The following is a 25,308-nucleotide window of genomic DNA, read 5'->3' on the forward strand; positions in this document are numbered from 1 at the left end:
ACCAGGTTTTGACCTCTGTCCATAGCACTCTGTGCTAGGTAGTTCACTATGTAAAAATTATCAGGCTAAAACATCTGGGAAAGCAAGCTATGAAACAGCAGGGAATGTGGCTGGTTTATTGTTTATCTTTTGTTTATGAGGCAGTATTCAAGTTTAATTACTACACTAAATTAAACTCTAACAGGCATCAGGAGACATCCCTTTACATGACTAAGTTAAAAAAATATATATATATATAGATAATAAAATAAATAAATTTTAAAATCCAGAGATTCCAACACCAGAGCTTTCAAATCACTTGGCATATATAGGATGAAATTGGTTAGCCTGTAACAGCACAGGAAGACATTTCAGCTCCTGCTACTGTGTGTTTGAAGGTGGTTCTGTTATGAAGCCATTAATATTGTAACAAACATCCAATTATCATTTAGCAAATGGGATGTTACCTAACATTTAGAGGCAAACTGGGTTAGGCTAAGCAGGATCTGAGCTGGAAAGAATGGCCTAAAGGGGAACCCTACCTTTTTCGTTTTGAAATCCTAATATAGAAATATACACACACCCAGATAGGTGAATTTAGAGGCAAACCTCTCAACAAGAACAATCTCTTGGGCAAAATCGTGCGGTTGTTTACTCTGAACATTCAGATACAAAAGGGAGGGAAAGTGTTCACTTGTGTTTAGCATCACAGTAAGTGACCAGTTTTAGATGAACTTAGCTGTAGGAAAAAAAAAAATAATAAAATAAATAAAAGTTGAAAGCAACTAGCAAAAGATTATTCCAGATGGCATCTGTCATATTGTATTTAGGGTTATTTTAAAGAGATTACTGCCACTATGAAAACATTCCATTGACAGAGTTTTCCTAGGCTGCATTTGAAACCACAGCACAACATACTTCAAATATGGAAGGAAAGCTCTTCTACTGCATATATATATATGTATATATATTTTAACCTATGTCTCAATATAAAAACCTACATGGATTAAAAAGCTAAGAGCAAGGTGAGAATCTTAACTACAAGGCTAACATTTTATGTTCCCCCTTGTTCTAAGCCTTACTACAATAAAATGTGCAGTTTGTCACCAGCCTGATGATTAGAAAGCTGTAGAGTGAAGCAAAGATCCACTATGAAATTTTAATGCTGCTTATTGAGTGGTGGGTAAGGACATAAATGTTGACCAACTCCAGCAGTCAAACCCAAACTGCAAAAGATGTTTTTGTTCACTCAATAGGCAGAAAGAAAAGAAAGGATGGGAGGATACTAAATTGTGACTATATTTAGCTAAGCTGGCTCTGGCATCATTATGGTTAATGTGCATGTGGTGTGCAGTGTGAGCTCAGCAGTTACTGGGCCAACTGTCTCAGTATTTCTGGGAATTCTGCCTATTCACAGTGCAGGGATTGTTCAATTGCTGCAAAATGTACAAAATGAATTTTACAAAAATGAATTGTAAGGAAGGCCCCATTACAACGATTTTACAGCAAAGATGTCAACATCAATTTTTCTTTCATGCATAGCTAATGATTAAAACGGCATATTCCCTTTGCCTAAGACAATTTATTTCATATTGGCACATCAAAATATTGAAATACAAAGTTATCTCTACTCTACCCTTATTATTCCCTGCCACTGAGCCCACACCATTGTTCAAACCACGGGGAAAGGGAGAAAAAATAATAATAATAAAGCGAAGTTGGCAAGCAGCGCTTAAAACAAAGGCTCATCAATATTCTCCAATTTGTCAACATCTCAATTACAGCAATGGCAAAAAAAAAAAAAAGAGAAAGAAAAAAAAAAAAGAAAAGAAAATGTAAATTTCCTGTGCTTTGAACACTGAGGGGTCTATTCTCCTGTCAGTGCACATGCGTAACTCCCATCACCGTTAATAGGAGTTACTCACACATCTCAACACCAGGACGGGCCCCTCAAACTTGAAAGGAAAAGATGAATTAATAAGGGCTACTCTCTTCCTGTATCTTCCTCAGCTAGGAAAAAAAAAAAAAACAACCAAACCCAAAGTCATTGTTCTTTAAGAGGGGCTTTTTTTTTTCCCCTCCCATACTTGGTACAGTTCACCTTTCTGAGAGCTGTGCCTGGTGAAATAATGCAGCTCCAGTGAAGCATTATTTATTAGCAAGTTTGATTTGCCACAGTCTGGATATTTGAGCCTTTCTGTTAGGAAGTGCCTTTCTTGCAAAGGACAGCCCTCTCCCAATAAAACCATGCCCTAGAACTTCAGAGGTAAAAAAACACCAAGAAATAAAAGTGTGCTCTGAATCCTTGTGCTAAACATGCAGGCTAGCCTCAGCAGCCTTGTATGTATACAGAGAACTAGGGCAAAAAAGTTGTAGCGTTAGCTTTTGGATGTCAAACTTCCCAAGACTTTGCATGAATGTGTTCTGTTTTAGTTATTATTAACGGCATATCCTTCTCCTTTTTCTTGCCTTTCAAAGCTTTTATGTAGCCATAGTAGAGTTTCAATACCAGGACAGTAGAGTTTTGATGCCAGCACAGGACTTTGGGCATTATCAGATGGTTTTGTAAACAAATCTGATTGGTATATCAGCATTAGTTCTATTTTAATCATTATTAGCAGCACATCCTTCTCTACTGTAGGCACAGTAGAGTTTCAATACCAGGACAGTAGAGTTTCAATGCCAGCACAGGACTTTGGGCATTATCAGATGGTTTTGTAAACCAATTTGATTTGTATATCAGCATTATAAGAAGATGCTGTGTAATGAATGAATGTACTACCTCATTTTTCCAACATGTATCAAACCCAGAGCCACAACCTGGGATGGAGATGTAATTTCAGCTAATAATTTAGTTGACTCTGCCTTGAATTTGATGATCAGTCCTTGCCACAGAAAGTTACTGTGGGACAAGTTTAGCATCAAGCTGTCACAAAAGTGGATCAAAACTACTTCAAGATATTGCCCTAGAGAGTAGCCTCAGGTATTACTTATAAAAGGGCAGATCTTCACTCAGTAGTTCCAAAAACACTCAAGTAGTTCCAAAAACAACTAAACCAACCAACCAATCAAAACCCCCAAACCACCCTGCACCAAACCAAAGAAACCACACATGGATGAACTACTCACATGGGCATAACAAATGTGATGCCCATTTGTATTTTAACTGCAGTATAACCTCAATGAAGTTTCTCGTCTGGTTCTTCTCATTTATGGTCAAGTTTATCACCCCCAGGCTTAATCCTAAAAAGATGCTGAGCTTCCTGAAAGGTACTGAAAACACACAGCCTCTGTCTGCCTTGACTGGATGGGGCCCTTTGGGTGGCTGAACTAAGAATATGACAAATCAGGTATACAATCTTGGTGTCATAAAATATGAAACTGAAAGCATTCCCTGGTGCTTTCCTATAGATCACATGTTTTTAAACCTTAAAAAGATTTATTTCCCACTTTTCATGCATAATCTGCCATATTCATTATTTGAAATATCCCATAAAGAGATTAAATAAGAATTAAAGTCTGTGAGTGTCATATCCATCACTGTGGTACACACTGATGCTGAATTCTAGAAGTCATTTAGCCTTGTATGTAAAGGCAGTGGCCGTTTTCACTTTGTTTCACAAAGAATGAGGAAAACACCAGACCCCAGCAGACTTTCAGATGTGGGTTTTTTCCCCCCCTTCCAAACTAAAGGGTGGCTGATCAACCTACACACACCTTGTAATCTTCCACTTAGGGTTTTTTACACATATATTCCCTGGGAAAAACAAAACAAAACAAAACAACAACAGGGTCTTTTCTCTCTCCTCCCCTTCTTTCAGCCCCTTTCCTGCCATCTCCCTTGCTATAACTCAGCTAACCCAACAGAACCAGTCAGTTTTAAATTTCAGTTGGGACCCCGGTGACCTGTTAATGAATCTACAGAGAGGAGAAAAACTCACAGTGTTGAGTTATGCCTGGTGTTCCTAGCTGACTTGGAGTCAGAAATGCTTGAAGCGTTAACGTAATTGCAAGAATGTGAAAAATGAAGCGTTGGGCTCCTGAGCAAAGCGAAAGGTCAAAGCAAGCCCTACACAAAACAAGTCTCTGGAAGATGGCCTCATTAGACCATTAAATCAGCTTCTTCTTTTTTCTCCCTTGTAAGATGTTTAGAATGCTTTATTTTAATTTTTTTCTATTATTGGATAGATTTAACTCTTTCTCTTGGCAGGGAAAGGGTGGGGTGTGGGGTGTGGGGGTATGTTGACCAGACCCACTCCATAATTAGTAATCTCTAAAATAATATTACATGGCATTGATCTGCATTTCTGGATCTGAACTGGGATAAAGTCAATAAATGCTTGGTAGATTACAGGTCACTAGTACTCTGGTTTGCTGGAAGATCAATATGTTGTATAGCTTAGTTTTCTGTTGAACAAGCGAGGTGACATGTTAAGAACAACATAGACACTCACCACTAATAAAATTAGGATAATCTTTCAACATTTACTGCCTGCAGGCCCTTTCCTTAACTCCTTCAATGCCAGCATGTTTCTAATAATACCAAACAGTGACTAGATTAACCCTTTTGATGCTAAATGGCAGCCATCCACTGCCATCAAGGGACTGTCCTCCATAAATAGACAAAACACCTACACTGGTTTTGTTTGGTTCTAACCATAACAATTATGAATGGACTCCTGTGTGTAATAAATAGATCCACCTCGTGCAGAGGAAGTCAGCAAAAATAATGTCATCACTCATCCAAGCCCTGTCCACACACCTGCCTCCCCCCCAAAACAACAACAAAACCCCCACCAACGAAACCAAAACAGCCCAAACACCACAATAAAAACAACAACAACAAAACAATCACAAGCTGCACATCACAGACTAGGCAAAAAGCAGAGACCCCTGGAAGGAGTGTTCCCCAGGGACAGAAGAGACTGACTCCAGTTCGAATCAATCTCTGCTGCCACCAGGCCTCAGTGGAGGAGACCATAAGCTGCTAATGTAGCTCAAGACTCTCTAATGAGCTCCCATTCCCAAGAAGTCCTTTGGGGCACGTGGAATACTTTAAGCAGCATCTGTGGAAGGTCTTGACAAAACTGCATGGTAGCCAAGTTGATCCAAATAACTACATCAGACTAGCTCAAGAGGGCATCTACCTGTCTTGGCATTGCTTGGGACCAACTCCCTGCCAGTTCACAAGTTTACTTTATAACTTTGCCCCCACTCAAGGAAGCATAAAGAAAATTCAATACAGGCCTCCCTCTCTTTAGTCTTTCCCAGGATGAGAAGAGGAGAGCAATCCAAAGCCATCTCCAAAGGGAATTTTCCCGGTGCTGTAGGATCATACATCTTTCAGCTGCCAGCAGCTGAGTGGAATGCTGATTTGCCACTGGACGACTGCTTCCCTTTAAAAGGCCCAATTGAGCACAAAGGGAAGCACACTAGCAATGTTTTACCCTGCTAGACTAGGCAGCACTAGGGATTGATTTGGTCCTTCAGCAGTTGCTCCCCTCCTGCAGGAACGAGGGTAACATGTTTGTTTAAATCATGTCCATGACCAGAAACCTCAGTCTCCAGTGGGAAGTTGTTGTTCTTAACATAGTAGTGAAGCACAAGGGATTTCTTTACACCGAGCAGGGCCTGATGAAGAAACTCTTCTCATTTCTAAGGGTTATCTGGGACAGAGTGGAGATACAGGTGTGAGCACATTGCTTACTTAGGGGTGGAATGAACATGCTGCAGCAGATGACTCGGAGGGATCATTTTTAAGTATGCAAATGATCATCTGCTACACAAAGCATCTTAGCCACCATATGAACTTTTGAGCAACAGTAAAGTCTATGGCCAGCTAATAGACATAACAGTGACTTGCTGCTTAGCAATCAAGCTCTCCCTTTCATTAGCTGCCGAATAGTTCATGCTAGGCCTCACAGAGCTCCAATCCAACCACACAGAGAGAAAAAAAGAAAGATCCCACGCAACTCATGTTGGAGCTGGATCACACACCCTGTGCCATAGATGCTCGCTATCAGCAATAAGATTACAAATGTATAAACAACTCAGACAGACAGGAGACAAACCCAAACTGCTCTACCAGAAACAAAACTCTGCAAGATCCTAGAATCTCGACGGGGACGACACCAGACCGTGAGACAGCTGAGGGAACCGAGCTCGGTGCCAAGCAGTGGGCCACGCGAGAGACGCGAAAGCGCAGAGCTGCTCCGCCGCCTGAGCGCGGCAAACAGCGCCGTGACAAGCAGCCCCACAGTGCAAAGCTAAGTCACAGCAGCTCAACCCCAAAGGCTGCTCCCCTCTGAAGTTTTGGGATCCCACACGGGGTATGTGCAAACCTCATGCTGGGGAAGCACGATGGCAGAATGCTGCAGATGCACCAGAGGGAGGGAACATATCCTAAGACCTCACAAAGGCAACATCTCACTCACTAAGCTGAGGTTTACCACGTTTAAAAAGCAAAGCAAGATCAGAGACCACCTTAAACTTAGGTCTTCAAAAGAGAAAGAACAATTCAGAGTCAACATCCAAAGGTGACACAGTCCACTATCTTTACCCAACTTTTAGCACTGAAGGCTTGACTCGATACCTTCTGGAGTCACTTAAAGGTCTAACGAGCAAGTGTAAAACACTATCATATCAGAATGACAGCCTTTGACACTCACTCAGCATGGATGCAGATGACCACACACGAGGTGCAAGGCAGTAGGAAACAAAACAAGAACCCCACCCTGAAATAAAAATCAAGCCTCTTGAAACCCTTGAGAAGGTTTCACTCTATAGACCCAGCAGAAGTTATGCAGGTCAGGTACATCTCTGTTTACCGTTCTGAGTTCAGATTTTTTAGAGGCAGAAACAAGTCTGCCCAAGCCAACATTTATTTTTTTTTTCCATCCAATTTGGGGTTTGCTTCTGCTGTACGCAATTTATCAGCTTCATAACTTCATGTGAGAGTCTCTTCCCCAGCTGAAACTCCAGGTTGAATTTTTTGGTCCATAACCCTACTCAAGCAACCGCATCACAGCTGGAGAGTGTGTCTGTCCTTCTATTTACTTACACCACACAAAAAATAAACTGTAGATAACCAAATTTGTAAAGGAATTGGCAGAACTAATCAATTGTTATTACAAAGCTTGTTTGAAGATTAGATATTTCACTTTGAAATCATAATAAAAACGCAGCTAAGTGGGTTAGGAAAAGGAAATACCGTCTCCCAAAGTTACAGCTGATTATACTACAAGTCTGCCACTCCATGTTTACTCTAAGGCAGATGTACTGATATAAGAAGAAGAAAAAAAGAAAAAAGCTGGAGTTATTTTAGTCATGCCTACTTTGCAGAGGGGAAAGGGAAAAAAAAAAAAAAAGTTTGACCTTTTACCTTGCTCGCTGCTGTTGTCTCCGCTCTGGGAAGCGTGGCCCCCACTGGAGGGCCCCGGTGTGCCTGCCGAGTGCGTTGAGGTTGCATCATCGTGGTCTCTCCAAGACGAAGGATTCTGGTGTCAGAGTGCCAAGGAAATTTTTCCACAGTTCCCATTCCAATTGCAAATGAAGAACAGAAAGAAAAAGCCGGGAGAAGAGGGGAGGAAGAAGGGGATGGGGGGGAAGTATACACATTAGTATTTGCGAAATGTGCCAAACCCCGACGCTGTTTGCACAGGGTAATAATTCTTCAGCAAAGGCGAGCAGAGGGAAGGTACACAGATTTACTTGGTGGAATAAAGGACAGGTTTTACTTGGTAAAATAAAGGACAGATTTTTCTCCTCTTTTTTTTTTAAGCTTTTCAAAGAGTTGTCTGGATTTAATTGTTTGAATAGTACTTCAGGCGAATATTTCAGGGGAGGGGGGCAAAAAAAGCAACAAACCAAACAAAAAAAGTTTAAGTTTCTCAGAGAGGTGTAGAGCGGGACGGGGGAAAGCAGCAACCTGCACAGTTTGTGACACTAGGTGTTACACACTGGGATCAGGCTAGTTGGAGTGCAAATTCTCTCCCCATGCTTTGTTTTTTCCAGACTGACTAAAGATGGGATGCGAGAGGAAGAGGAGGAAAACCATTTCAAGAAGTAGAGGAGAACATTTGCGGGAGAGGAGAACGTCCTCACACCCTAACCTCTCTCTCACCCCTTCGAACACTGAAAAAACTTCAAGCACATGCAAAGCTGCGAGGGGAAAAGCAAGCTTTCTCCAGAAGATGCTAGGTGCCAGGAAAGATGCTTCCTCACTCCCCCCCCCCCCCCACCACCTTGATATGACACATTTCAAAAGGCTTTCTAGATGTATCGCTCTAACAGTTCGCTCGCAAGTAACGTCAAGAATAACCACCAGGTGATTATATAAAATAACATCTATAGTGATTTTTATGTAATTCTTTCTACTTTACTCTGCATAAAACATGACAAAAGGGAACACTGAAGACACACAGACAAAGTTTGCAAAACTTTTAGCTAAGTGAGACCTCAGCTACTATGCTTTGGTCACCTAATTCCTGAGAGCTTTCCAATTGATTTGAGTATTGGCTTTCCCAGAGCAGGGAGCTGCTATTGAACAGGGTGAGTGAGGAAAACTTCGTGTTACGGTTTAGTGCTACTTTGTTGAGTGTATTCTCCTCCTGTCCTCCTCCCCTTTCCTGATCATTCCCAATACCCTGCTGTTGCTTAAAGGAAAACAGGAATTCTACTGTACAGGAAGAGCTTTATCAGCACCACATGAAGGCAGGCAAGAGATGGAATTTCCTCTGGCAGAAAAGGAGAGCAAGAACACATGAAACAGATCAGACTAGGGGCTGGACCTGTATTACTTGTCACCTGTGTGCAACAACCTAAATCAAGGGAATTACAATAATTCATCAACAAGACAAACAACAAATTCCCCCTCCAAAAGAAAAAGGAAAAAAAAAAAAAAGAGAGAGAAAAAAAATTGTTGCTTCTTTGTTTGATTGTGTTTTAAATCTGCAATAATATTAGAGTACAAATTGATCCTGAAAGCAAGCAACAAGTTTGGATAAAGTCCTTGAGCAAGCCTGATTCTGACCTCATCTACCCCGACCTATAGTAAGTTCAACAAAATCAACTGATTTACCCATTGTAAAATTCAGTGTTAGTGTGATTGGAATCAGGTCCCAAAAATATATATATTGAAATGTCTCAAAGTAATCTCCTAGCACTGATTAGTACCACATGCTCTATAGCAAGGCAAAATAGAACTGCCAAATAACGGCTTGCTGCAATACCCGGCAACATAAATCTAACTGGCCTGACACAGATCACAGCAGAGACAAAGGGAAGAGCATGGGACTTCAAAAGCTACCCAATAAAGCCCTAGGTGACCGAAGGGTAAGAAGGACCAAATCCCCTTCACCTTAGACATACACATGCACCCACACACACTGTTGCACAGCAGGAAGATATGAGTAAAATAAGCAAACAGACCTGGATCTGAAACTTGCCTAACCTGTCAGCACAACAGACAGCACTTATGGCAAAGAAAAGAAAAAGAAAAACCACCTCACCCCCATCCAAAATTTACAAGACTGATCTACTTTTCCTCACGCAGAACCACACCAGGATTGGAAAAAAGCCTCAGGATCACCAAGTCCAAACCACAACCCTACTCTACAAAGGGTCACCCCTAAACCAGAGCCCCAAGCACCACATCCAAACCACCTTTAAACACATCCAGAGTTGGTGGATGTGGGTTTTTTGGTAGGTTTGTTTTCAAACCCAACAACAACAACCAAAAAAAGTACTTTATATTAATTGAGATTGTTGTATTAATTCAGCTCTCAGAAATCACTGTTCATACTGTGACCCCCTCACCATTTCAAGAGGAGGCTGAGGGGAGGCCTCATCACGCTCTACAACTACCTGAAAGGAGGTTGTGGAGGGGCTGGTGCTGGTGTCTTCTCCCAGGTAATTAGTGACAGAACAAGAGGGAATGGCCTCAAGCTATGACTGGGTAGGTTTAGACTGGGCAGTAGGAAAAATGTTTTCCCAGCAAGAGTGGTCAGGCATTGGAATGTGCTGCCCAGGGAGGTAGTGGAGACCCCAAGCCTGGATGTGTTTCAAGGTGGTTTGGATGTGATGCTTGGGGCTGTGGTTTAGGGGTGACCCTTGTAGAGTAGGGTTCTGGGTTGGATTTGGTGATACTGAGGCTCTTTTCCAACCTGAATCTTTCTGTGATAATTAAAAAAAAATATATATATTTTTTACCATCATTTTACAGAGGCAGGTAGAATGAAACACAAAAAGGAGAAGTCTTGAAAGATGAAGTGGCCCAGATGTTATTAAAAAAAATGTAAAAACAACCCAAAAAAAGGCTAAAAATAAGGTTAGCAAAAAAATACAGATGGAAATAAAATGCAAAAAAAAACCCTGAGCAAGTTTCTTTACAGCCTGGATTAAAACAGAGTTGTGCCTATGAGCTTCTCTTTTTATCTCTGAGTTAGGAAGCCACTCAAATAGCTTCAAGCTGAAGGCAAACAGCAGACAGGAGCTCTTCAGCCCTCTGCAGCCTCTTAGCGTCAGCTGTTTGCCGGATGGTAATCAGATAAAGAGCTAGGAGAAAGACACGGAAAAAAGGAAAGAAACAATGGCATAGCATGAGTTTAGCCCTCCAACAACATCAGGCTGCAACCTTCTTTTAGAAAATGTAATAATTGCAGCATGTTCACCTAGGCTCAACTTTTCAGGGAACATGGTGAGTTATGTTAATTTTATGCACTGCAGGCTCTCTTAAGCTGGCTGCTGTTGGAGCTCCTTATCACACATAGGAAAATTACAATAATTAACTGCTAACACCTCAGCTATGTTTTAAGGCAAATGTCATCCAGAACCTATCATAAAGTATTTCAAAAGCTAGGTCGGCCTTTTTCGTTTCAAGACCATCGTGATTTGGAAAGGATCACGGAGTAAGAGTTCCCACAGATGAGAACATTTTCTGCCTCTTACCACTCCGAGTTTTCTTGACCCCAGTTTGTAGGATCCCATGTCAGAAAGGCAAACCATATTCTATGGTCAATGATTCAATGTTGATTGGGAATTCAGTGTATTTCTTGTGGCACAGTTTTCTTGAGGAAGCAGTTTGGCAGAATTTCATTGAAATAAAAAATGATAAGAGGAGATATTTGCAAGATGAGACGGTAGAGGGGTGGAGGAATTTAGAAAAGGAAGGAAATAGCTGGGCTTTAATAACATAAAAAGATGACAAGTAAATCTAGAGGTGGAGTTTACAGCCTGATAAAAAGGCAACATTCTTTTGCTTTGGGCTAAGACCACTGTATGTGTCAGTGAACTTCTCTTTTTCTCTCCTAAACTGTTTCCAACTTTGCATCTCTCAAGAAAAACTTCTTGGCCAAATGCCTAACCATAAGTAGTTATTTCATGTATGTCTTCACCAAAAAAACAATGGGGACCATCTAACATGTCCTTCACTGGAAACACCTTACCAGTATAATTTAGGTACCTAAAGAGATCCTGACCTAAACCTCACTAACATAAATTGTGATATTTCTGTTAATTTCAATTAAATTTATATTAAGCTAACAAACAAACAAAAAACAACAAATAAAACCAACAAAACTCCCTTCAATCAACACAAAACCCCAGATAATCAGATAGCTTTAGGTAAATTACACAAACTGTTCTCATTGCTTCTTATATCTTCTCACAAGCTTACTGCTGCGCTTCCCAGGAACACGTTGAGGAGCGCGGATGAGTCCTGCCCAAATGCAGTCGCGTTCTGTGTACGTGTGTGTGCTCTAAAAGGTTCACACACATATGACCTGAACTAATGCCAGAATACCACAGAAGGTAGACAGCCCACATGTACCTATTCCCAGGACTTTTAATAATTGGGAGTCAAATATGGTGCTCCTCTTGCTCTTACTTAATTGTGTTAAAGAGCAGTGTTACCAGGAGAAAAGCAGCGAATACTGAGCAGAGCACAATAGAAGGAGATGGAAAATAGATACAAGAAGCAAGGTCTCCAGGGGCAGTATTTTCTATTTGCTGGGCTACAGACTCACAGCTGATAATGCAAGTTGTAATTAATATAAAAGCAGGAGACAATATGGGGAAAGCTTGTACTAGCAGGGCCACAGGAGATCACTCCACTGCTATCCACTGTTTCTCATTTACACACACAGCCTTCCCCTGAAAACACAATTTTGCTGGGGTTTTTTCCCTTGAAAGTTAAGCAAAAAAAAAAAATAAAAATTGATTTAGCACCACCAGTGAAATTTTTTTTTTTGCTAAATCTAGAAAAGAGCAACAGAAAGGACAAGAGTCTCCTGGTGCACAAAGCAAATCTGAGGTGTTACTGTTTTGTCGATGCTGCAAATCTGGCTGAGTCTTGGAAGAGTTTTTAACCGCTACAGAATTTCTTGAGGAGAGATGTCATTACAGGAATCTGATAAAGGATAACCTTCTGTTAACTTGTAGTTCTTACTTTGTATGCCCAGAATTTCCACTAAGCAAAGCCTGGCTGTTTGGTTTGGTTTGGTTTGGGTTTTTTATCAGTGTCTACAGTCCCACTAGGGCTGATTCTGATCTCACCCTGCTCTTTTTTTTTTTTATGGTGATATTAAAGACTCAATTAGCCATAAGGAATTTGCTTCTTATTTATAACGGGGAAGTAAAATCAATCAGGCCAGCTGATAACACCCCTGTGAGTAAGTTGGGCAGGATTTGTCTTATGGATGTTAACCAAAGTTTTAAGTATACGGCAGTGACAGGATCAGGCCCTTACATTTTATCAGGTGGGATGGACAAAACCTCTGGTTTCACAGGAACAAATAAAAGAAACTACAGGAGCTATAGGGCTCGTTCTTCATGAAGATGGTTGGATTCCAAGGTCTGGAGGTTACTCTAGTAAACTGATTCTGCAAGCACAAAACTGAACTACTGATACGGATGACATTTTCCCTCCCAAATACAAGCCAAATCCTGCTCCCCTTATTCTTACAAGGAACACCTGTAAACACAGAGGAGCACCTGATGTGACTGATGCCACAAAAATCTGCATCTAGGATATCAGTGGATATCAAAAGACGTGGTGCATACAGCAACCCATGCACATAAATGCAACTGTATTTCTGTGTGCCTCCGTGTCTGCCTGCGTTTTGTGTGTGTAAAGTTCAGGATGGTATCTTAAAGGCTGCTGTGGAGTCCAGTGATAACAAACTTACTGTGTAAAGAAACTTTCAATAAGTAAATGAGCCATGAAAAACTCTAATTTGCCATCATGTGCATGTTTGATAGAAGAAAAAAGGCTACTCCTGATACGACCAATGTCTGTTTTCTTACAGATGCATGTTTAATATGATCATGGTTTTTTGTATCCCAATGGCACAATTCAACCAAAACACGAGGCATTGCCTTCTAGCAGATATTTGTGTGTGCATGCACGAGTTTTAATCCTTGTCTCTTGATTATTTTTTGCATCTGAGGAAAGCATCAGGAGGAATTTCTGACACTTCTAGAACGCGGCAGCCTTCTGAAAAGCCGCACGCTTTGTACTTCCCAATTAAGATTGAAATCAGTCGTGCAATATACCTGTCAGCAAGGAACTGAGACTTGCAAAAATCCCAGTTTTGTTGGGGTTTTAATTGTCCTTCTACGTCGTTCAGCGTGGCTACGCTTTGCCTAGACTTGATAGACAACTCAAACCAAAGCGGGAACACCGCCGCCAAGCAGGCAGTGGAATACCTTATCAGTTCGGTTTGAGAGAACCTAGCTGAAAATCAAAACACTCAGATTCCAGCTGTAGATAACCTTTGGCTGCAGAGCACCTTGGCCCATCAAGAAGAGGAGACACACAACATTCCCTACCATCTCAGGATGCTGCTTGGCCTTTAGAAAGCACAGGGCCTACCACAGCGTCCTAAGTCTAAAAGCCACCCGCTAAGAAATGTGACTGTTAAAGGGGGGGGGGGGGGGGGGGGGGGGGGGGAGTTTGCTTTGCTATTGTTGCAGTTTGCTATTTAGTTTCCCTCCTGACATGCTGCAAAGAGAATTGGCACCTCTGGGGGTCTGATCCTGGCATACTCAAAATTCCCACCGAAGTCCATCAGAGCGTGGGGTACCTGGAGGCTGCAGCATCAGGCCTCCGATTACTTCCTTGTTAGTCAGTGCAATCTCACCTAAAGGTTTAATTGTATAACTGGAACAGATATCTATTACCCTATTTTTACTTCTTTGGTTTTTTTCCCTTCTGCATCTGCAAGATGTCAGGGATCTGCCCAGACTGGTCTCCAAGAGGAAATATTAAAGAAATGTAAAATGCCTGCATGCCCCAAAAGTACAAAATAAAAGTTCTCTCCCCATTTGAGAGCGGAAAGGTTTCATATTCAGATCAGTGTTTCTCTTCTACAGCTAGGGCATTGGATTTCTAATCTGTCAGCAGTCCTAGGGAGGGGAAAAAAAAAAAAAGAAAGAAAAAGAAAAAGAAGAGACCTATGTATATTTCTACCCATTTTGAATCCCATTTTATAAATGATGATCTGTATGTTGTTACCTTTCAGCTGCAAATTGACTGCAGCACACAAGCAGATAGCAAGAAGAGTGAGGCCCTGATCCTGCTCCCATGAAAACCAGCAGAAGGGGAACCATAAATTTCTGTGGGAGAATTACTAGGCTTCAAAGTAGGTTTTGTGCTAAGGGAAGGACTGCGCAGCACCAGGTGAAGCCAGGTACTAATATCTATATATACATATATCTCATTAAAGTATAAAACGTTATCACATGCTCAAAAAAGTTTCAAATCTCCCAGTTTTGCAGCATTGCATTTTTAAGGTTTGAGTAGCTTGACAAGAAAAAGGAAAAAAAATGTATCAACAGATTGATTTTATTTTTTTTTTACCATCTCAGCAGAACACAGAATGCAGGATAGGGCCCAGAATGTTTATATTGAACGATAATAAATTGTCTGTGCTGGGAAACTCAACTTGAACTGCAGCTGGAAAGGTTTCTTTCCTCTTTTCTTTCTTTTTTTCTTTTGGGTTTGGGTTGTTTTTCTTTCCTTAACTGATTAACTGGTTCAGCCAGGGCATAGCTGTAATTACCTTCCTCCCATCTACAGCTAATACCTCAGAGCAATAAAAAAATATGAGGGTGTTAAAAATTCAAACACTAATTATGGGCTGTTATATTTACTAAACACAGCAGAGTAATAACAAAAGTTTCAGCTTCTTGTGGCCAGCTCTGCACTATTTGATCTCCCAAGTCCCTGGACCCTTTACACTTACTATATTACATAACAGTTAATAGAGCACTAAAATAAAATTCGATAAACACATTTATTACCCAACACATAAGAGCACAACTGCTTACAGCTGTCTCCTTTCTCAAGCACAGGTATATCTCTTGAAGAGTTCATTCCTTTGTTGATTTTGCTTTTGGTTTCCAATTAAGTTATATAAATAGTAGAGCAGTAGAATTTGAAAAGGGGAAGCTTGTACTATTTGAGTACCCCGTTTAAAGTCTTATGGTAAATATTGGCTAATCCTGCAGTTCTTTTCTGTTACTTTCCTTTACGCCTGTTTCCAGGTCTAGCAAAGGGAGAAAAGTGAGAGCTGTCTTAGTTCCTAGTTCAGCACCGCCACTGTCACCTCAGCCACCCTTCACATTCACATTAAAACACACAAAGCCTAGCTTGATACCACTGGAATTGACCAGAGGTATATGGATTTATTTTTTTGGGGGGAGGGGGGAGGAGGAGGGTGTCAAACAGCTGTCACAAACTGCCACCTCCACAAGAGAAACCCTGGCACCCAACAAATTAACCTACACTTCTTTTTTGGGGCTATCATTATTCATAGCCAATCAGTTGAAACGGCTCCTAGTATTTCATGTGCAAATAAAACCATGAGGGGAAAAACCCACGGATCAGAATAGCGGGCCAGTACATAAAACAGAGGAAACAACATGCTGTCTCTGTCCTTCTGAAGTGGCTCATCATCACCCCTGCACCAACTTTCACCAAATGAGATCTAGCCCGAGGCTACGTATTAAATATGCATATCAAAGCAAATGAAAAAAAAATAAACCTGGAGAGTCAAATTGGATGGATTTGCATACTTGAACTACTCCATTTGCAGGTAGAGGCTCACAAATGAGAGCTGAGGGTGGTTGTTGATACTCCTGCATGTTTGTATTAGCTATGTTTTTGTATATATATATATATATATATATATAAAGCTTTTCCTTCGTTATGAATTAAAGCAGATTCTATGATCCTGTGATACTTCCTGTTGGAACTTTTTGCACAGTGCAATGATAGATGTGTGTGCACAGACACACACACACAGAGTAGTTTGGCTGAGCTATAAGAGAGTGTGAAAGTTTTGTTGGGGAAAGAGGCTAATATTAAATAAATAAATAAATAAATAAATAAATAAATAAATAAATAAATAAAAATCCAATAAGGAGACACATTTCCCAAAACGCATGAATAAAATGTAACTATGTGATACAACTCTTCATTTCCCAGTTGGTGTTCTGGTTGCACAAATTATTGCTTCCTTTCAAAACAAATAGCAGGGGGCTAAAGTAAAAATGTTATAGCTCAAATCTCCAGGAAATAAAAGGCTTTAAATTATAATACCCAATGAAGTGGTAAACCCTAACGGGTGCAAGATAAATGGGTTGTCATATTTATTTGAGTTTGGGTTGGGTTTGGTGGTTGGGTTTTGGGTTGTTGGGGGTTTTTTTTTGGTTGGGTTTTTTTTGGGGGTGGGGGGAAGGTGGGGGCACAAAACCAAGAGGAGATTCTTCTTAGGGAAGATAATAGTTATCAAATTATCAAAATGCTAACCCACCCACCCCCCCCCACCCTTGTCCTATCATTGTGTGTGAATTTAAATATTATAATGGAGCACAGCAAATTGGCTTGAGCATTCGCCATCTGCCAGAACCCTAAACAGGCTAGTTTATCTAATCTCTTCAATATAAACACAAGCATGCTCCATTTCTACACTTCCACTTGAAACACACTCTTGTAAAGAAACTGTGCTGGAGAAACATGGACTTTTACTTTCTCCCCCCCTCCCCCCTTTTTTTTTTCTTTCTTTCCTTTTTTCCCCTCTGTTCTGAATTTTCCACAATGACCTCCCCCCGGCCTATCTCTCAGATTGCCACTGACTTCAATTTCTTCTCCACTACTCTACCAGAATACCTATGGACACAAATTTTAGAGTCATACAATGTCAGAAAATAAGTAATTTCCAAACTATGTCATCCCTCGTGGAGTTTATTATCTACGCGTGAGACAGCTGATAAGCACAGAAACTTTGGGGAGCATCCATTTCTTTTTGAATTATTATTATTATTATTATTATTATTTAATCCCCTTTCAAAATAATAGATTTAAAATGTAAAATATCACCCAAAAAAAACCCCAACAAACCAAACCCTCACAAAACAACCAAAACTTGTCCTGCAATGTTTACCGAATACAAATGAGAAAATGAAAGCTAAGGCTTGGGTCCAAAAAATATTTCCCGGGCTCTGTAGCTAAGCAGTGCCAGAAGGGGGGCATTAAGGAGAATTTATGATTATTTTATCTCCCAATTCAGCTTCAGTCCAGGTCTGATGTAATTATCAAATACACACACACAAACAACATGTTTTCAAAGGAAACAAAAGCTCCTAGAAAGCTCATTCTCCCTGGGCTTACAGCTACTCCTCTTAACACACTGGGAAATAAAGGCAGGCGCCTGTGCAGCAAGCATGGTTAACTTCACACCGGGTGTTAAATTAATATTTCAACCGCTAAAATATTAGACTGTATCATTTAGATTATGAGTTCAATTGAATCTAAAACTGTGTAAACCCCTTTTCCCCCCAGGGATGCGTTCCTATAAATAAATAGAGTTCACACCCACTCTTTTTAACCAGAGCTATTCCTTCCCTCTTCTGCGGTACCAGCTGCAATCTTTCCCTTCACATCCCGAAGCCTCTCCGCGTCTGCATCTTTTGAAGGATCACAAGAGCCGCTCCAAAACCCGGAAAAACAAAGGCATTCTCCTTACCACACACACCAACGTTCAGTCCTACACACATGACACTAATTCACCAACTCCTAAAGTGTTAAAATCAACCGCTAACCTACGGTTACTCAATCATCATTCTCTCCAGCTTTCTGTAATACATTGTTAATAATTGCTTCATCAAGGTTACTGTCTTTTATTATGAAGATGCTTCAGGCGTTTGGCAATAAGTCCATATTCTGACAATAAGTTGCTATAAAGCACAAGCATTGGAAACTCTAATGTGCTATAACCCTCCCTCCCCCCCCCCCCCCCCCCTTCTTTCTTTCTTCCTTTCTTTTTTTTTTTTTAATGCAGTGTAGTATTGCCAATAACTCTCATCACTTGTCATCCCCATGAGAGGGGAGGGGAGGGAGCAAATCAGCAAACTTTCTCCCTAACTTTCTTGTCTCTGTTTCCCTTACATTGCTGCATTGATTACACAGTTGGCAAAAAGGAAGAGAAAGCAGCGGGCCCCACATCAAACCAACGGTTTGCTAGCTCTCCAAGACGCCCAGAACAGGGAAATTTACAATCCATTGCAAACTCCCTGCTTTACAGATGGAAATAGAAGGAACCTCCTGCATCTCTACAATTTCACAAAGAGAGAGGGAAATAAGTGGAAAGGTGGGATCCGAGCTTGCGAGAGCTTACAGTAGTAACAACGATAAGACAACAGCAGCAGGAGGATAAATTCGGGGACAGGTCCTCTAAGCAGGTTAAAGTCTTTTAAAGTGCCAGAAAGAAACCAGGACTTACGTGATCGGCTAAATTTGTGGAAGATCCTGAGAGTTCTTCGTGGTCTGATTTGGAGCTGCCATCCCTTTCATCAATAACGAGGTCTATTGGCATTTTTCCTTTCAAACAACTAATGTACCGATGGCAGAAGTTATCACACAATTCATGAACCTGAAAACAGTAACAAGAAGAACATCGATAATGGCAAAATATCAGATTGCAACTTTTTAACTTTTTTTTTTCTTTCTTTTTTTTTTTTTTTTTTTGGTAGCAAGAGCAACTCTCTGATCTCCTCCACAAGTAACTCTAATTAAGGGGCACAATAGTTGAAGTCAAGGAAACAATAGAGAAATTGTTGCAGCACATATTATTCTCTAGAGACTTGCAGCAGCAACAAGTTAGAGAGAGATAGTGGGGCTGTCTGGTGTGCAGAGGAAAATCCGATTTGGTGATAACATCAGAGCACTGGGAGCTGGACCCAGGCGGTATCTCTGGAGCATATACAGCCCAGACAGGTACAACCAGTCACTGGGGACGGGATCGGTTTAAACCGGGGCTAAAAAAAGGTCTAAGTGGCCCGGGAGCAGCAAAGCGAAGCTACTCACGGAGGCTGTGGGAAGAGCCGCTCTGGACTCCGAGCACAGCCCCCTCCCCACGCCGCGCAGGGCCCCCTGCCTCTTCCAAACATTTAGTGTTTGCTTGGGGTTAATGTGCCTGCCAGAGCTGGAGAAAGGCAGGAGTGCTTTCATTTCTCTTTTTTGTTAAACGTGTTATTTCCGAGTCAGGGAAAGAGCTACTATCGAGGCTGAAGGGGTAAGAGCGATGGAAGGGGATTAATAATATATAAATGTAATGACTTGGTTGAAACTACTCTGAAAAAAAAAAATTAAAACCAAATAAATAAATAAAAATGCTGGGCTGGGCATAGCTGACGGGTGTCACATGCTCTGGTGCCACAGGTTACAGTATCACACTGCGTTTCCCCTGCCTCCTCCAGCCATGGTTACAAGTCATCCCAAACAGTCCAAAGGGGGAGCGGGAGGGGGAGGAGGGAGTAGGACAGGGACAGGGAAGGAAGGGAATGGCTTGCTCCCCCGCCCACTTCCGTGGCGCTTACCTTTTCTAATTCCAAAAGGTGAAACCTTAGTACTTGTATTGCTTGGATCATCTGCAAGAAAGTTTTGAGGAAGGAGTTACGTGGGAGACAAGAGCAGGAGGGCTGTGCAGAGCTGCGAGCCCGAGTGGGCGAGGAGGAGAAGGGGGTTGTCAGGGCGAGCAGTCATTATCCAGGATTTTAGCTCATTGGTCACGCTTGAACAGTTTTGATCAACTTTAAGGCTTGATTTTTATCATATATATTCCAGGAGCGGTGATTAGAGCTTTATTACCGCAATCTTGGAGAAAACCTCTTCCCCTTTCCTCGCTCCCTCTCAAGACCCCGGCCCTCATCCCTGAAGGTCCGCAGGGAAGTCAAACACACACTCCCACCCCCCTACTGCCCTCAGGAGAAAGGGGAGAGGATGAATTGTTTGGCATCTTCTTTACAAGCGGATTTAGGCACTTTGAATATTGAAATCGTTCCCATTAGCAAAAGAATTACGTTAGAAATCTCCATCTCTCTCTTCTTAAGCAGTTATTTCCTTCACTTTTAGCCTCCCGTAGCTTTCGAACACAGCTTTGCAATGCATTGGGGCTGGAGAGTTCGCCCTGTCGCACTTTAAAAGCGCAGCTCTTTGAAGCCTCTTGTCGGTGGCTTTGCAGCTGCCCCCCTCCCCGGCTCTCCCCGCCGCTGTCCGCGCAGCCTGGGTGCCTGGCCCGGTCGCCGGCTCCCGGCCGCCCCGGACAGCGGAGGGCGCTTGAGGCAGCTGGCGGTGGGGCGGAAAGGGCTGGAGGGGCAAGGGTGCAGCGGCGGGGAGCGGGCCTTACCAAATTGTCCAACTCTGGATTTGAAGAAAAAAGTGGTTTTTCAGCGCGGACCTGCAAGAAGAAGGAAAAACGGCGTGAATCACAGCCTCTCCCTTCAGGCCGAGTCACTCGAAGGGGGAACCCCCCGTGACAAAACCGGACGGTCCAGGTCAGACCGAAATCCTCCCCGGAGTCACCCGTGCCATGAAGAGGAGCTGCTGCCCCGCTCCTGCCATCCCGGGGCTGAGCCGGCCGCCCTTGTCACAGAAGCCCTCTCTTTTTGACCTCCTGCCTTTTCTCCTGCTCCCTTTGCATCTAAAGCTCGGCCACAGTTACATTTCCCTTGCATCGATGCAGGAGGGCGAGGGCCAGGAGTCTCGGCTCGGCCCCGCCGAGGGGTTCCCGGCGGAGGAGGGCCAGGGCCGGCTAGGCCCTCACCCACGCCGCTCCCTCCTTCCCACCCCCGCGGCGGCCGGAGAAGGGGTACCGGGGGAAGAGGGGGGTGGGGAGGGGGGGAGGTGAGGAGGGGCTGCCCCCTGCCAGCGCCTGGCCGTGTGGGTCGAGAACCTGAGGAGGTGGCGAGAGTACTGGGAAGGGCCGGGGGCGGGGGAGCGGTGCCGGACCTGTTTGGCGAAGACGGCGATGTCCTCGTTGAAGGAGTCGGAGGAGCAGACGTCCCCGCCGGCCACGCCGGGCTCCCGGGGCGTGCAGGTCGCCAGCTCGCACTTCTCAAAGACCAGAGCTAAGAGGGGGAACAACGGGTGCCTACCGGGCAGTGGCACACAAAGAGAGGGGAGGGGGTGGGGGAGAGGGGGAAAGAAGAGCTCTAATCAACAAGTAATTTCTTTTTTCTTTCTTTCTTTCTTTTTTTCTTTCTTTTTTTTTTTTTTTTTTTTTTAATGCATGGACATGCAAACAGGGACACATGGACCCAGGCACGCTCGGCAGCCTCAGTGTCGCTTCGGGCAGAGCAGGGGAGAACAAGATTTTGAAATAAAAATACTGGGTTTGGCGATGGAAGGCTTTCTTTTCTTTCTTTCTTTCTTTCTTTCTTTCTTTCTTTCTTTCTTTTTTTTTAGCTTTTGAAATTGCCGTGCCGAAACAACATCCCCCATGCAGTCCCCCCAGATGAGGACAAAAGTGACCTCTCCTCCAAACGCACAAGGCACCAAACACGCTCACACAGGCAGCAGCTCAGCTGGGAATCTTACACTTTTCGCCACATCTTAAAAATAACGCGAAACCTGGAAGATCCCATCCGTACCCTCCAGCTATGACCTAAAATGAGAGGCACGGCGAAGCAAACTGCAAACTACTTAATACGTAATTTTATTTTTTTTTTTTCAAGGGGCCCGCTTAACAAAAATGTGGTGAAGTTTCCTGGCTTAGGAAGCACACCCAAGTAAAATACCAGCTGTCCAGATAAGTGAGCTGGGGAGGGGGCGGAGGGAGGGAGCACTTCGCGAAATATTTTCCCATAGTTGGTGTAGTCAGGAGAAAAAAAATTATCTGCGTGCTAAGTAGTACGCATGCATTTGTCTCTTTTCCCCTTCCGTGCCTGATCAAGGCCCCACACTCTGTCATGGATGTTACTATCTCTCCTTTTAGGATCGTTTAGTATTTTTCCTAAAAGGCACTGAAGGGAATCGGTGTCACTTGCCCCCAAGCAATGCCCTGGCACAGGTTCGAGTTTTGCCGGGCACGGGTTTCTTTTTCCTCCTGCTCTTTCTCTTCTAAATAGAAAACTCATCTCGGTGCCCCTAACGTATTTATTTCTTCAGTCTCAAGGAAGAGCTGCTTCCGAGAAGCTAACCTCTGTAGTTCTTCCTACCTTCCGCGCTGTGAAGAGCTCTTTATTTACAGTGTTGGAAGAGCGTTATTATGGTACGAAGGAGAACACCACAACAACACTTCTACAACTAAAAATCCAGAGCAGTGGATGAGACAGCCGCCTCTCCTGTCTGAACTCCTAACCGGGGCCTTTCCGAGAAAGACAAAAAAAAACCCCACCGGGGGGATGAGGGGGATGAGGGTCTGGGGGTAGGAGGAAAATAAAAATAATTAAAAAAAGACAGACAAGGCATCTTCCCCCCAGCTCAGCCTCTGTCCCCGAGAGCTCTGGTTTTCCAGGATCCGTTTCCCGTGGGTGCTGGCACCTCTGCTAGGAGCCAGGATGTGATCGCACTCGCTCCGAAATTGCCAGCAGTGGCAGTGCCATTGCTCGGGTCTCCCTCCGGAGCGGGCTCCAGGGGGTTCTCCGGCCGACGCCTTCCCGCCGGGGCTCCCCCTCCGCCCCGCTCCGGGGCTCGGCTGGCCACTGCCGCCGCCCGCCACCGCGGCCCCGCGGGAGCCCCCGCCGCCCGCCCTGCTCCTGCCCTCGCCGCTCCGCGGGCACCGGCGCTGCGGAGCCGGGCCATGGCGCCGGGCAGCCCGGCGGCACCTACCCGTAGATCGCATCCTTGTCCCGCTTCAGGGCGTCGTTGACAGCGGAGCCCATGGTGGCCGGCATGACATTGGGGTGCGGGGCGTGGGCGCCGTAGTGCTGCCCGGCGTGGAGCGGCGGCCCATGGTTGAGGTGGTGTACCGGGGGGATCGGCCGGGGCGCGTGGGGGTCCCCGTACATGGACGCCGGCACCCCTACTCCGTCCATCCCGCCGTAGTGGGGCAGCTCATCGTACTGTCAAAAAACGGGCCGGAAGAGAAGAAAGAAAGAGAAAGAGAGGAAGAGAGAGAGAGAGAGAGAGAGAGAGAGAGAGAGAGAGAGGAATAAAAAACCCAAACAAACAACAACAACAAAAGTCAGAAGAGAGTAAAGCACCCGGACAGACACAAACAGAGCAAAACAAAACAAGAACCAGCCACATCAGAGAGCGAAATGTGCAAAATGAAATCGACCGGGATCGGGAGCAGAGGCTGGAGAGGCTGAGGGAGGAGTGGGGGTGCGGGGAGAGGTAAAGGGGGAAAGTGTGTAAGCCTGTGTGCCTGGCTGTGTGTGCGGGGGGAGATGGTCCTCTTCAGCACGGGCAGGAGAAACCCTAACAAGGAAACAGGAATGAAAAGGAAGGAAACAGAGGAGAGAAACTCTCTGCATTGGAAAGGAAGAACAAAAAAAAAAAAAAAAAAAGGCAACACAACAACAAACCAAAAAATTTAAAATGGATAAACGAGCAGAATCAAAAGCAACTATACAAATAAATCAAGAGTGGGAAGGAGAGAGGAAAGGTAGGGTGCATCGGGGTGGGGGAGGGAGATAAAGGGGGAAATAATCTGAAAGTTACCAGAAACATTATTTAGTAGCAATTCCCCTTGTCCTTGCCAAAGCCAGAGACCAAACAAACAAAACAAAACAGAAAAAAAAAGGAAAGAAAGGCAGCTATATGTGTATACATATATATACGTTAGTATATACACAGACACACATATGTATTTCTTAGTCTTTCCTAGGCAGCGGCAGCAACGGCGGCAGCAGCAGCAGCAGCAACAGCAGCAAGGTTTCCCCAGTGAAACCCGTGCTGCTGAGCAGGCAGGGAGCAGGGAAATCGCGCTGCTGGGGGAAAGCTAGAGAGGGAAAAAAAGCGTGGAACAATTGCAGAGAGAGACACAGAGAGAGAGAGAGACACTCTCACACACACACACACACGCACGCACACACAAAAAGCTAGTGAATAATTTTTGCTGCTATTTTTTAATAGTGGCCGCCATCAGCAGCAGCAACAGAGGAGAGCAAATCGGACAGGCCCCTCTTAAGAGAGGATTTATATATAGGTAAGTGTTGGAGATTTAAACCTACCCTTTGCGCCATCAGTCTGCGCTCCAATAAACTCCTGGATGTGTCGTATATTTAATATCCCAGTCCAGCAAAGAAAGTGATTTAGAGTGAAGAAGATTCCTTTTTTTTTTTTTTTTCCTTTTTTTTTTTTCTGCAACCCACTTATAGACTTCTCCTGTCCTCCAATATGGGCAAATAATAATAACAACAACAACAATAACAACAACAATAATATAGCAAAAAACAGTCAAGAACCACGATGAGTTTCTGTGTTTTCTTCTTTTCTTTTTTTTTTTTTCCTCCTCTCTCTGTTTCTCTCTTTCCTTTTCTCTCTCTCTTTTTCCTTTTTTCTTTCTCTACGCCAAAAAAAAAAAAAATTAAAAAAAAAAATTGTCAAGCCCCCAAACTGAAGGTTACGATCGGCCCGTCAGCAACCCACATGTAACCAAACTGTCGTGTCTCATGGCTTTTTGCCACTCCAGCTGTCAATCAAAGCCAGGGAATGTCAAGGTAGTGAATGAATGATGGTTGATGATGATGAAGAAGAGAGGAGGAATCTTTTTAACCCCGGTTTCTTCTTCCAGTAACTCCGCGCTCGGGTTTTGCCTTTTAGGATCGCTATAGGGTTGTTTGGTTTTTTTTTGTTGGTTGGTTGTTGGTTGGTTTTTTGTTGTTTTTTTTTTTTAAGTACTGTGAAGGGGGGTGGGGAAAGATGCGAAGAAAAATGGAACAGTTTGCAAAGCCCGGACTTCCCCCGCTCTCCTTTTTTTTTTTTTTTCCCCCTCTTTTTTTTTTTTTCCTCCTCCTCCTCCTCCTCCTCCTCCTCCTCCTCCTCCTTCTCCCGGCAGGTATTTTGTCTCCCGCTCTCCCTCGCTCTCCGGGATGAGTGAGTGT

The 25,308-nt window shown here is 43.4% G+C and overlaps 1 protein-coding gene across 6 annotated transcripts in view; it reads right to left on the reverse strand.

Annotated features, from left to right (window-relative positions):
- MEIS2 (Meis homeobox 2) overlaps window positions 1–25,075 on the reverse strand; it is a 221,039-nt gene extending 195,964 nt beyond the window's left edge. For 4 of the 6 annotated variants that reach the window (XM_054162121.1, XM_054162120.1, XM_054162118.1 and 1 more), the window contains exons 1-7: window positions 24,436–25,075; window positions 23,090–23,322; window positions 21,269–21,410; window positions 20,667–20,717; window positions 19,858–19,908; window positions 18,762–18,911; window positions 7,361–7,475 (exon numbers count right to left, since the gene is read on the reverse strand). In XM_054162121.1, coding sequence (XP_054018096.1) covers window positions 7,361–7,475; window positions 18,762–18,911; window positions 19,858–19,908; window positions 20,667–20,717; window positions 21,269–21,410; window positions 23,090–23,322; window positions 24,436–24,447 — 754 coding nt within the window. In that variant the 5' untranslated portion in view covers window positions 24,448–25,075. Of the gene's footprint in view, window positions 1–7,360; window positions 7,476–18,761; window positions 18,912–19,857; window positions 19,909–20,666; window positions 20,718–21,268; window positions 21,411–23,089; window positions 23,323–23,923; window positions 24,367–24,435 lie in introns of those variants that run through there. The other 2 variants (XM_054162119.1, XM_054162117.1) reach the window with 1 other exon arrangement.
- Between the last annotated feature and the right edge of the window lie 233 nt (window positions 25,076–25,308).

Source organism: Dryobates pubescens, chromosome 5 (genome assembly GCF_014839835.1).
Source record: "Dryobates pubescens isolate bDryPub1 chromosome 5, bDryPub1.pri, whole genome shotgun sequence".
Classification (NCBI taxonomy): Eukaryota; Metazoa; Chordata; class Aves; order Piciformes; family Picidae; genus Dryobates; species Dryobates pubescens.